The sequence below is a fragment of the Micropterus salmoides genome, unplaced genomic scaffold, assembly GCF_014851395.1.
Source record: "Micropterus salmoides isolate LMB-PRFRI ecotype aquatic unplaced genomic scaffold, ASM1485139v1 Ms_hic_scaffold_7, whole genome shotgun sequence".
Lineage (NCBI taxonomy): Eukaryota > Metazoa > Chordata > Actinopteri > Centrarchiformes > Centrarchidae > Micropterus > Micropterus salmoides.
In genome coordinates, this window is record NW_024044459.1 from 7,412,706 (window position 1) to 7,425,876 (window position 13,171).

Consider the following 13,171-nt stretch of genomic DNA (forward strand, 5'->3'; position numbering starts at 1 on the left):
TTAATTTCCTTTAATAGCCTCTCGGTTTCTCATAGCGTTCTCATAATGTGTTCCCGCTGTGAGTATATTATTTAATGATTCTAAAGTATCCTGTGGGCTTCACTAATGGATTTGATAAAGAAGTTCTCTTCTTGTTTGTTTCTTGTGCTCTACTTTCACACACACAAGAGTACACACGAGCACAAGCACGCTTCTGATTAAAGCTGGAATAATTACTCAATTATTTGTTTTTGTATTGTCAACTATTTTGATAATTAATTCATCATTTGAGTCCGTTTTTCCAGCGAAAATGCCATATACTTTTATGCTGACCTTTGTTTTATATCATTAGAAATTGAATATGTTTAGGTTTTGCAGTGTTGGCCAGAAAAAAAAGGAGAATTTTGAAGACTATACCATGGGCTCTTGGAAATGGTGTTGGGGAAAAAAAAAATATATATATATATTTATGTATTTGTTTGTCCAAAGAGCAAGGTGAATTCCTGGCCCTCGACCTTGGTGGATCCAACTTCCGAGTTCTCCTGGTCAGAGTCATGGCTAGTGGCAAGCGAGAGGTGGAGATGGAAGATCAGATTTATTCCATTCCTGATCACCTCATGAGAGGCAGCGGCTCTGAGGTAAGAGGCATTACACACAGCATTGTGGGCGCTTTCTTGTCAGAGAGTTAAAGCTTAGTTGGGCTGTGCATGTATGAATATACAAGCAGACAAATTCACAAGAGCAATGTAGATGAACTACAAAACCAAATGTTGAGACCACATATACCCTCAGTCTGATGTATGAGTATCTGAACATCGAGTGATACTGAGTATCAATGCAAAATGATTATTTGCTAAGCATCTATAGCTCACACAGATGGGTGACAGATGAAAGGAAAAAGCAACACGAAGTGTCTCAGTATCCATGAGCCTCCAGAACAGCTTAATTCATCAAAAACAATATAGACATATTGACAAATAGTGCAGTGAGCAGAGTGCAAAGGATGCAGGAGAATGTACATGTCGAAGATGGATGTGATATACAGGTACATATACATGCATACATGTACACAGTGCAATGAAGCACAGTGCAAAGGAATGCTGGAATAAATAAGTAGAAGTATTTTGTGCAGGAGAAATGACTTGAGGTAGGTGGATTTGGTATACATTATCTACAATATGACAATATAACTATGAACAGCACTGAAGTAGAGAATGGTGAATAAATAAGTGTTTCGATTGTTTTGATTCTAAGGTACCCTGTGGGGGGTTTTGACTGCTAATGGATTTGAAGTCCCCTTCTTGTTTGTATCTTGTGCTGTACTATCATGCGCACCAGCTTAATATAATAGTAATTAAAAAAAGTTTTTTAGAGCACTTATCAAAACAAAGTACAAAGTGCTTCACACAGAAAGAGAGGTGACATGAAAATTGAATGATAAAATGCATGAATGGCAGAATAAATTAAGTAAAAACAATAAAAGATAACATTAAATTACCCAGGATAGAAAGAAAAGAAAAAACAAAACAACACTTGCAGCTCGCATAAAAACATGATGCTTTACAAAAAAATGTGTTTTTAGAAGAGACTTAAAAGAAGACAATGACTCTGACAGCCTAATTTCCTCAGGCAGGTTGTTCCAAAGCCTTGTGGCCCTGATGGCAAAAGCTCTGTCCCCTTCAGTTTTCAAACTGGATTCAGGAAGAGACCTAAGATGGTTCATAAGGAATTAAAGGATCAAAAATATAATCTGGAGGCAGGTTACAGAGATCCTTAAAAGTAATCAATATAATCTTCAAATCAATCCTAAAACAAACAGGGAACAAATGTAAAGAGGCTAAAACAGGTATGATGTGATCATACCTCTTGGTTCTGGTTAAAGTTCTGCACAGTCTGTATTAGTATCATTATACATATGTGTGAGTCATGTCCACTTATCAAATCCATTATCAAGTCTCAATTTTCATCATTTACTGCATGAAACTAAAGTTATAAATAACAACACCTCAGATATTCAGTTTAGATCTGTGATCACCTGCTGTTGGATGACATTAATAAAGTTACCGTAAATCATTTGGAGAAAACACATTAATCAATTGTCAGAATTTTCAGTGTAGCTGTTATGAAATTAACATTAATTAGCTACCACAGGTGACGTTGGTGGACTATAAATGAGAAGCCTGGTAACGCTACCTGCATGTTTTCAACATTGGTCTCTGCTCGTAAAAAATAAAGAGGACAGATCAAAGGTTCAATAAGAGCGTCGGATGGAAAAATGGATCCGGCTACCAGAGCTCCCTTCACAGTGCACTGTCAGGAGGAAGAATGCCTTGTGTTTATGTCAGAATGCATTGACTAATTAACTTAACCAAGAAGCAGTGTTGATTAACAATACATTAATCAATTTTTCAGCCTAGTTAGCCATCGACGACCTGAAATGTCATTTCCCAGCAGTACGTAAGAGTAGATAGCAGACAGAGCTGAGTGGCACACACACACACACACACACACACACACACACACACACACACACACACACACACCCCTCTCAAGGCAATACAACTATAAACTTGTAACAGACAAATGTGAAAGGTGCTAGAATGCCCACAGCAACAGCAACCCTGAGTCTACCTGCAGCTTCACACTGACAAAATCTAAAGTGTGTTCCTCTTGATTATCACCCCCAACCAAATGCATTTCCACAGGCTCACCAAATAGTGAAAAAAATCTGCTTCTGTAGAAAAGCACAGCGGTAGGCTGAGCTTGTGCCAAGTCGTGTGAGAGAAAGGGAGAGAGCAGTATGGATCAACATTAACATTTCTGTAATTCATTTCAGAACTCCAACTCCCCCACAAACCATAGACAACATTGAAAATTAGAATGCCACCATAATTAACCAGTTGAATGTCCTTTTAATATCAAGTTAATTTATTTTTTATTTCCTGTAAAGCTGCTGAACTAAACAAACAGGGATTGGTTGGGAGGGTTTGTTGATATTGTAGTAAATGCAAAAACACCTGTATAAGCTATGATATATAGTTATTGTACAAACAGGCAACAAACTCCCGTTTTAAAGTCAGGTTTTGTTTTGCAGGCTTGGGGTAATATTATATCCTAAACAGCAGTAAATTAAGAGATTATGTTTTAGTTACTGCAAGAAACATCCATCAAACTCTTATTTTGTAACATTTATTGTATGAACCATCCTTTTCTAACTGCAGGATTCATGCACAGGTAATTGAGGAAGTTGTCATTGACTTGTTTTATTTGTGGCAAAGAAAAGAACCATAGTTCTACTACAAATGCTACTGCTACTAATAATAATCATAATAGTAGCATTAATGATAACTGCAGCATCTCTGCATAGACAGTCGCGCGCGTGCGCCCACACACACACACACACACACACACACACACACAGTCAGTCCTGAAAATTAAACCTTGATTAATAAGAAACTGACCTTTTCTCTCGCCTGCAGTTATTTGAACACATAGCTGATTGTCTGGCTAATTTCCTGGAGAAGTTGGGGATAAAGGATAAAAAGCTTCCTCTGGGCTTCACCTTCTCCTTTCCCTGTCAGCAGACCAAGTTGGATGAGGTGAGTGATTTAGATGTTATTTTATCAGCTTTCTCCAGAAATGGCCCACCAGGAATAATATCTGGCCCGCAGAATAGCAGATAGCAGAATAATAAAAAAAATTATAAACTGACAGCGGCTGGTGCTGAAAGAGATCTCAGTCATGACAGAACAGTTACTCACATAATCATTTCCTCTTAAGAGATTGTGCCTCCAAAATGAAGCACGTAAACGTTTTTTTGCAGTAATGCTTTATGTCGAGTTTATTGAGAGCTTTTACTTTGAAAAGTTCTGAAGGACATTCAGAAAAGACTCTGGCCTGCTTAGAACACCTCTGAAAAAGCCGGCAGTAAACGTATGATGATAATATGAGTATCCTCATGGAAAAGAAAATAAGCGTCCATAGGTTCATGAATGCGGATCAAATGCCGTGACGCACACACTGCAGCACATGCTTTATCATGAGCATGTCCGGAAGTGTCCTTATAATCAATTTGGGAGAAAAAAACAATTTGCCTTATGTTGGGATCAATCATCCAACCCGCCCAACGGGGGTCCCGCACACCACCGACCGAACTAAACAGGGACACGAGTATCTTAGGGTCGGAAAAATTTTTACTATGTTCTGGCCCACCATGTAACATCTTAAAAAAATTTGGCCCGATGCCAGACTTATTGCCGACCCCTGACCTAGAGACTCGTTGGTTGTGTTATTAAGCATTACACATGCGAGTTAACAGAAATCAGGTATAGAACGTAAGATCCTATAAATAATCCTCCTTACTTGTGTTTTTATAAAGGTATAAAACAAAATGGTGACGTGATTATCAATTCGCCAGTAATGGGAGTACACCTGTAGCTACATAACAGTATGTCACTTACATTATGACTGAAGGGGTGAGCTTTTCATAAAAGTGTCAATATTCGAAATCTACACAGCTGATTTCTCACCTCAAAACTTCTCAGAAGTGGATTTAGTGATGAAATAATATATGTAAATTGTAAAATATAAAACTTTCTGCTGCTGTCAGGCGTGGGCAATGATGATGCAGTGAATAGTGACAATTCTCTCTGACCAATCACGAGTCTGCTGTGTTTTCACATCAAATTTTAGTATCTCCTCAGCTCACTTGGAACCTCGACAGAGGTGATACAACAAAATTTACCTGTTAGCAGGTACAGGTACAACTTTTCCACAATGGAAAACCAGAGTTGAGTCGAGCTGGTACCGTGCAGGGGCTTAACTGGGTAATATGCTCTCCTATAAGTCCCATCAACTCTTACATCACAACTCACCGGTGTTGGGATAGTTACTCAAAAAGTGTAATGGATTACACTTTACTAGTTACTTTTTAATAAGTAATGCTTTACTTTACTAGATTACCCACTGCTGAAAGTAACTAGTTACATTAGTTTTGGATTACTGCGTAACATCACCTGTGATGCACAATAACAATATATAGTTACACCTCATATATGCTCAGATCAACACAAATCCTTATTTCAATGAGGACATACACAGGATCTCTCTTTTATGCCCTTTAATACTACAAAGTGACAACAGAGTTGTGAACATCAGCCCAACATTTGTTAAGAGAAGAACAAGGCTAGAGTACAGTACTACAGACTGTGATTCTTACTGATGAATCATTAATAGCTGCAAGCATGTAGGCCTGGGGCTGACAGTGAAAGAATCGGGCATGTATGTCTTATTATAATAATTATAATTAGGCTATTATTATTATCATATTCAGCCATTTTGCTACAATTATGCTTCACACCACAGCTGCGGCTGTGTTTACGACCTGACCTTTCTTTTCTCCGTGAGAGGGAAGAATTTAGAAAGTTGCATGGCGCTGCCGAGACCCCTCAGCTGCAGTAGTGCACAGATTATGCTTAATATTCATCCAGCCAGAGAGAACGATCACAAACCGTTCATCGTTCTTAGCAACACAACCCGTACCGGAGAGGGGCGGTGGAGATCGAGGAGCGACCGAGTGCTAAGCTCCCCCTGACTCCCCCGTAGTTCGCACCCTGGGCAGGATCCATTATCTTCAGTAACGCCCTGGCCTTGGTGTACCTGAAATGCTCCCACACTGCCGACTTCAGACGTTTCTTTGGTGGAAATAAAGCTTCACAGTTTGGTCCCTTAGGCAGTGTACAGTAGTAGCCTCCATATCTCTGATAAGCACGGCACTTTAAGCTGGTGCACCACTCGTGTAACTTGGTTTTCGTTTTGTGCAAGTTGCAACAAAAACACTCAGTGGAGCGGAGCCTTTACGATTAATTAACGTTTTAAAGCGCGATTAATAGTGACATCCGGTAAACACTGCATAACTCTGTTTGTTCCATCCCAGCTCTAGAGGCGTGCCCCTGATTTCTGGCAGTAAGAAGTTTAAGATAAGTTTCTCATTAAGACCTCGGGACTTAATCTTGCAGAATTGCTTTCAAGAACTGAAAAGCCAGGAGTTACCTCCCAAGTAAAGTCTACTTGTGGGAAACACTTAGTATTTAACAAAGTAACAACACATGCCGATATTGTAGTACAGTATGTTCTATCATGTGCCACTGAAAATGGCTTCGTATAGCCACACTCACACTTGTGTCACAGGTTGCCAACCCCTGCCTTACAGTATGAGATGTCTTGTCTGTCTCTTGTTTGCGGGGGCAGTAAGTAACCTAACTGGGTGAAGTTGTTCAGCACTATGTAGAAAAAACATAACACAATAAACTTTCCTCCACAAACTGATGGAAAAAGGAACACAAAAGGAAACTAAATGACATGCAGCAAAAGAAGCTTAATGCTTGTTAAGGTTGAGGTGCTGCTTTTGAGTTATCCAATATTTAAATAGTGTCTAAATTTGGACACTAAAAGCTGTATTTATTTTCTCTAAAATAGTGGAGTCACTCAATCAGATTGTTAAATGGCGAGGTCTGAGTTATTACTCTAAACTGATTTGAACTGAACTGAAGTGATTATTATGACAAGGTTGAAATGAACAGTAGATAATGTATTCTGTTCTCTGTCTTAATTTTCCTTTTTGCAGAGTGTTTTGTTGTCTTGGACGAAAGGTTTCAAGGCAAGCGGAGTAGAGGGAAAGGAAGTGGTCAGCCTCCTGAGGAAAGCCATCAAAAAAAGAGGGGTTAGTGGACAAAAGATTTTTGAACATGTTTGCAAACTTCAGACCTAAAAATCTCTGAGATGTCCTCCGGCTGCGCTGCCTCTGTGATTTAAGGATCCTCCTGATTGACAAATAGCTTTACTTGTTGCTAACACTGCAGTTACCGCTAGCTGCTAATGACACGTAATCCATCAGGAAATTGAGAGAGCAGCTGGGCGATATCAGCGGGAAAACCTGAAAATATTTTCTCCATAAAATCTGATCCAGAAATCCACCAAAATCACTGAATAAAGTTAGAAAGTTGTGTTGTTGAACAGTAATCAGTGAGGCCTAATTTTGCATAGCCAGACCTATCTCCGCAAATAATGTTTAGAATTGTGCCAGCTAGTTCCTGCCGACCAATAGTTCCGGCCAATCAGAAGAAAGAAAGTTCTAGTAAAAACCTAAAATAAAAGTATGAAATAAGCATAACATGGAACCTTAAAGGGAAATTGGCAAAATTATGTCAAAACAGCTCTGGCAGCTCTCACTGACAAGCAGCAGGGCATACCACAGGCCCTACTGACTCACTTCTTGTCGTAAGCATTTCATTGGGGAGCAACTGAAATCAGTCATCTTTTCAAATCCCACATGTCAAGAAGAAAAATACACTTCTCAGCACCTCTGAAAGTCCAGCCAGTCTGTTCAGTAAGCTGTAGTTGTGAACGCACTCGGGACTGCTGTGGGACTTTGCTGTCAGCAGCTTGGTCAGGTCTGCATTTGACAGCTCTGTTGTGCGCTCGGGCTACCTTTATGAGTGTCGGCTGGACCTGTCTGACTGTGTGTTCAGACAAAAAGCAAAATGAATTTTAGAGGTGGTACAATTGAATGCAAAGTCAATTTAAAGATGTTATTAGATGCAAATTTGCTTCATTGCCTGTCTGAACATACCTTGATAGTCACCAACAGCTTTCGTCGATGTAAAGGGAGGTGGAAAGCAGCTTGGTTGTCACATCCACTTCAGGGGAGAAGTGACATTCAGATCATTCAGATCCATTTTTTGCAACTTAATATTTTGCCACAGTCCAACAAATTGTATCTGTAAATCACCAGTTCTATGTTTATTACCAAACTTCCAAAACTTAACATAGTCTGTGCTGGTTTTAATATATAGTGTTAAATTAAATCTCTTTGCAGGACTTTGACCTTGACATTGTGGCTGTAGTCAATGACACAGTGGGAACCATGATGACCTGTGGCTACGATGATCATCACTGTGAAATTGGCCTGATTGTGGGTGAGTCCAGTCTGTGAATGTAAAAAAATAACAAGGATCGGTGAAGGCCAGTAAGTGTAACAGTAAAACAGTCTCCCAAAGTGTTTTAGTTGGGTTGAGATCTGGGTATAAAAACATGACGTGAGAATGTCCAGGCCGTGGCGCAAACTCTTGAGCCGAGAGAATGTGCAGACCATCCACAGACTTTTCTCTGGCGCTGTCAGTAAACTCCAAAGTAGGCCAAAACTCACCAAATGTTTTAAAATACAGTTTCTACTTCAATTTCTGTGCAACTGTCAGTGAAAAACCTTACAATGTCTGTTGATACACAATAAAAGTGTGATCATATGTTGATGTTTACGGTCAAAATAAAATTACGTGCTTTCCCCATAGAGTTGTGTTGAGGATGTATAAAACGTCTCTGTGCCCTCTGTCTTCTGCGTTTGCTGCTGATCCAAGAGTTCATATCATCTAATAAAATATTTATTGTCGCCTCTACTTCAGGCTTCAGCACCTAGATCTTGCACTTTTTCTTTTTCACGTGTTTTGCAGCAGGACTAGCCGTTGTTATTTGGACCTTTAGAATGTGACGCTGGCGTATTTCTGGTCTTTTGCATAATAATTTATGGGAGGGGCCAAGGCGGGGCATGTGGCTCGTGCATGTGCGCTCAATTTCACGTTGACTGGGATGTATAAAGGAAAGGTGAGCAGGACCTGCCGTACACCTGATTTTATACATGTGGATATTTCTGTGCATACATACTTTACAAATTACTTACAAATTCAGTGAGTACGCCATCTGTGCAGTCTTTTATACATGAGGCCCCTAGTGATTATGAAGGTCATAGCACATGATTTATATCACTTTCCTTCTCATTAAACCATTCAGCGAGCCCTTCTTCCTGTATGGAAGCATCTGCATTTGTTGTTTCTCCACTCAGTTATTCAGGTTTTCCTTTAATTTGTCACCTGTCCATATACATGTGCTGCAAACTACAATTTACTTGTCTGTGTAAACATAATAGGGTATATAATGTGGAGACAGAAATATTAAAAAAAACAAGCAGAAGGACCGTAGGAATGGGTACATCCTCAGTCTGTCTCTCGACATGGCAGAAGATCCCATTCCAGGACTGTATACATTATGATATCTTATAGTCTGCTTTTGCACGTTTTATGTTTTATTCCAATTAGTGGGAAGCCAATGCTCCCTGCACTGCAGGGCTCGTCACTGCTAACGCCCACTCTTGCTCTGGAGAAAAGTGGACAGACTTGTACTTCCTCCAATTCACATTGAGTTACCAACTGCTTCTGTTAATCTTAGATCCCATCCATGCGGCACAGATGGCTAACCCCCAAAGAGTTCACTGCTGCAGTGACAGGAACATGATCCCACAGTGCCACCCCACTGGTTAACGATGTCAAGTTAGGTTTGATGGAGCGCCACCAAAAAGCCAAATGACTTTATTTAGTAAAACAGTTAAAACTCTTATTACACATTTAATATGTCAGTTTTAGCATGTGACAATGCTATTTGTAACATTTCACATCATACAACTAGCATTGTAACACAATACTTGAGGAAAACTTGAGAAAGACATTTTTCAAATCTTTTAAATGTGATTAACAAAGTACAATATGGTGCCAAATAGTGCTGACCAATAAATCATATTTTCATTGTCAAACCTGTTACATAAATAGGCCCCGGGGCTAAAGACCATAGTATTTATTATCCTGCTGCAGCCTCTGCTCTGTTCCCTGTATCGGCTATTACATTACAAGTCGTGGACATGGTGGATTTTTGTGGAGAGTGGAGAGACAGGTAATGCAACAATGAACACGGAGTGCAGATGTTGTTTTCAGGTTGTTGGATGGGCTACGTCATTTACAATCCAGCATGTAGCAGACCTGCTGCCATGGGAACGGATCGCGGGTGGAAAACTCTCTTTTCAGCAACTTTATAAATAATAGCCTACTGCTGATAGAGAGAGAGACATAGAGAGGTGGGGCAGGTGTGTTTGCAGTGAGAGACCAGAGGTGTAGGTGTGTATGAGTGTGTCTGAGGCCCAATCCCAAGGGGGGGACCCCTAAGCCCTGAACCCTCACAGACCTTACTGACGTCACTTGGAAAGTGCTTGAGTGCAAGAGGCTGCAATGGCTTAAAATACTGTAAACGGGAATGGGACAGCCCTTTGCCACATTATCACGTTACCTTGACGATGCTGAAACACGTTGCACATTTTTTATTTTATATTTTTGCCTTATTTTTAAGTCCTGCAGGCTCTTGCCCTACAGAGTGGAGGAGAGGTAGCCTAAATGTCAATATATATTTGTAATTAATCAATACACTATTGTTGGTCAAATAGCATCATCAAGCAAAAACTAAAGTAAATAGTTGAATAAACTAAGTATGTAATAAGGTTGTATTGTTTTCCTCTGACTTCATGTGTTCTATGCAACATCTTAAGTTAAGAAAACTTTCAACAATGTTAACATCAGCGTCGGTGTAGATGCTTGTTTGTTTACGGTTTTCTTCTTCTCTTATAACACGGATTTGCCGTGATATTTCTCTCGCTTCCAGGCATCCCCTAGTGACCCCCATGTTTCAGGTCATACCGCTATGAACTGTGGGCAGTTCCCTCAGCCAAAGTCTGCAGAAATGCGGACTTAGGAAAAGGGTCTATAAAGGGCTCAAAATGCCCTCGCACAATTTGGCAGTGGGACAGTCCTAAGCCGCCCTCACAGACTTCCCGTCAACGCACCTCAAAGGGTGAACACAGGGATTGGGCCTGAATGTGGGGAGAGTAGAAGTTCGAGGCAGGTGCAAAGCAGCTACTTAATATCTATATGGTGGATCATAAACCTGCCTGATTGCTCTCTTGTGAGAAAGTGCTTGTGTTCCCACAATAAATATATCAAATTAAGAATAAACCTTCATTCTAGAGCTGGCTAATTGTCCTAAATACCCATAGTCCACCCACACAGGTGTTTTCACTTATTGTGCCTGATTAGACCTCTTCCCAAGACTGTACAAACTGCTTGATTTTCATCTGCCTCACTCTCCAGTTGAGACAAGCACATTACTGTGCACGCTGAAAATGAAGAAGCTAATGGAATTCAGTTTTTTTCTCATGTGGATGTCAAAATATCTGAAAAAGTACCTTTTCTCAGCATAGCTCCACCAACTTCAACTTCATCTGTGCATCAAAGATGATTTGACTGTTTAAAAGAAAAAGAAAAAAAACTGTGTGGGTTGAGTGAAGGCAGCTGAAGCTGACCTATTTGCTGACCCCTGGGTCAACCAACACCAGCTCAAGGACCTTCTTCACTTGTGGCTTCTAATGTTTTTGACTTTTCTGCTTGAATATTGCTTTTTGTCCCTGCTGATTGCTGGTTGCTTTAGTCTGAGGCCTGATCTGGTTTGTCTTTTTGCCCTGCTTATGAGTAGCTAGTGCGAGTCTTTAGTTTGGGACTCCAGAATTGAATAGTGTTTGTCACATGCCTCACTCATAATTTGTCTAGTCATTAATTTATCTGATGCCTTCACTGTAAAACTATTATGTATTGATTAATGATTAAGTAAAAAGATTAGCCATTTTTATCTATGTGGATTTTGAGTTTTGTATATTTTTGCTCTTGTCTGTTGCTATTGCTTTTTTCACCCTCTCTTTCCACACTTCTCAGTATGGTAGCCTGACATGTTCTTCTTCTCATTTTCAATGGAATCTGTTAAAGGTCTAAAGGTTGTTCACATTAATATCAGGAGCCTTGCCTCAAAAATTGATTTTCTTAGAGCCTGGGTTGCTCAGTACAAACCTAACATTATTACTATTTCAGAAACCTGGCTAAGTAATACAATTTCTGATAGTGATATTGAAATCAGTGATTATGTACTGTCCAGAGCTGATAGATTGTCCGGAGGAGGTGGGGTGGTCACATGTTGATGCAAATCTTATCTCTGAATGTATTACTCCTGAAGTAGATCCAGTTAACTTAAGTCTTTTTATAAATATTATCTTTCATGTAAATAAACATTTAATTATTGGCAATATTTATAGGCCTCCGTCTGCCCCATCAGATTCCACAAAGTGCATTTTGTCTACAATTAACTCATTAGGAAGGCATAAAGAATTGATTATTCTTGGAGATTTCAATTTAAACACTATTAATTGGGACAGGTTCCAGCTAATTCCTTTTGTTGACGATGCATGGACAAATGGTTAAAGGGAAGCACTTACCCTGGATCAGCTCTCATCTAATCAATCTTTTTAAGCAAAGAGATAAGGCATGGGCCAAATATTGCCTTACTAAATCTGCCCCTGACTGGGATCATTATAGATCTCTCAGGAATCAGTGCAAATAAACCCGAAACGCTAAATCCAGTTATAATAGAGACTGCTTTCTTAATGACTTTCATAACCCTAGACAGTTCTGGAATCATTTGAATCGGGTTCTCAATAGGAATAGCAAAACTCCCGTGAATCAACTAAAAATTAATAATGTTACAATTTCTGATCCTCCCCTTATTGCTCATGCTTTCAATCAGCATTTTACCGCTATTGGTAATACCAAACATGTTTATTCCTATGCTAATGACCATTTCTCAACCTTGTATTTTACCTCTGGCTCATTCAAATTTAAAAATAAATCATGCCCATTGATGTGTTTAATGCTATAGGTGATCTAAAGGACAACAGTAGTGCTGGTCCGGATGTGCTAGGTAAACTTGCTGCTCATGTATTGATATTTCCACTTGCGGACCTATTTAATCTGTCTTTGACTACTTTCACTGTTCCCGCTACATGGAAATGTGCGAAAGTTACCCCTCTCTTCAAAACTGGTGATGCTTGTAATATGAATAATTATCACCCTATTTCTATTATCTGCACCACTGCCAAAATATTTGAGAAAATTATTTTTAATCAATTATCAGAATTCATTATTCAGAATAACATTTTATCCCCATATCAATCTGGCTTTAGGCCAAATTTTTCAACCACCACAGCTTTATTGAAGTTCACCAATTCTCCGCCTTCGATAAGGGACAGCTAACTGGTGCTATTTTTATCAACCTTTCCTTTTGATATGGTGGATCATTACCTTCTCCTTGACAAGCTTTATGCAATAGGTTTGAATCAAAGTGCTCCTGTTATGGTTTAATTCTTATCTTCACAATAGACGGCAGTGTGTTGCTTTTCAAGGTTCACTGTCTGATTATTTATTGGTTGATAAGGGGA

At 39.5% G+C, this 13,171-nt stretch overlaps 1 protein-coding gene across 1 annotated transcript in view; it reads left to right on the top strand.

Moving 5' to 3' along the window:
* LOC119891493 (hexokinase-2-like) overlaps nt 1-13,171 on the top strand; it is a 46,227-nt gene that overhangs the window by 7,841 nt on the left and 25,215 nt on the right. The window contains exons 3-6 of the mRNA XM_038703187.1: nt 469-617; nt 3,459-3,578; nt 6,605-6,700; nt 7,856-7,955. Of these exons, the coding sequence (XP_038559115.1) occupies nt 469-617; nt 3,459-3,578; nt 6,605-6,700; nt 7,856-7,955 (465 nt within the window). The remainder of the gene's footprint in view (nt 1-468; nt 618-3,458; nt 3,579-6,604; nt 6,701-7,855; nt 7,956-13,171) is intronic.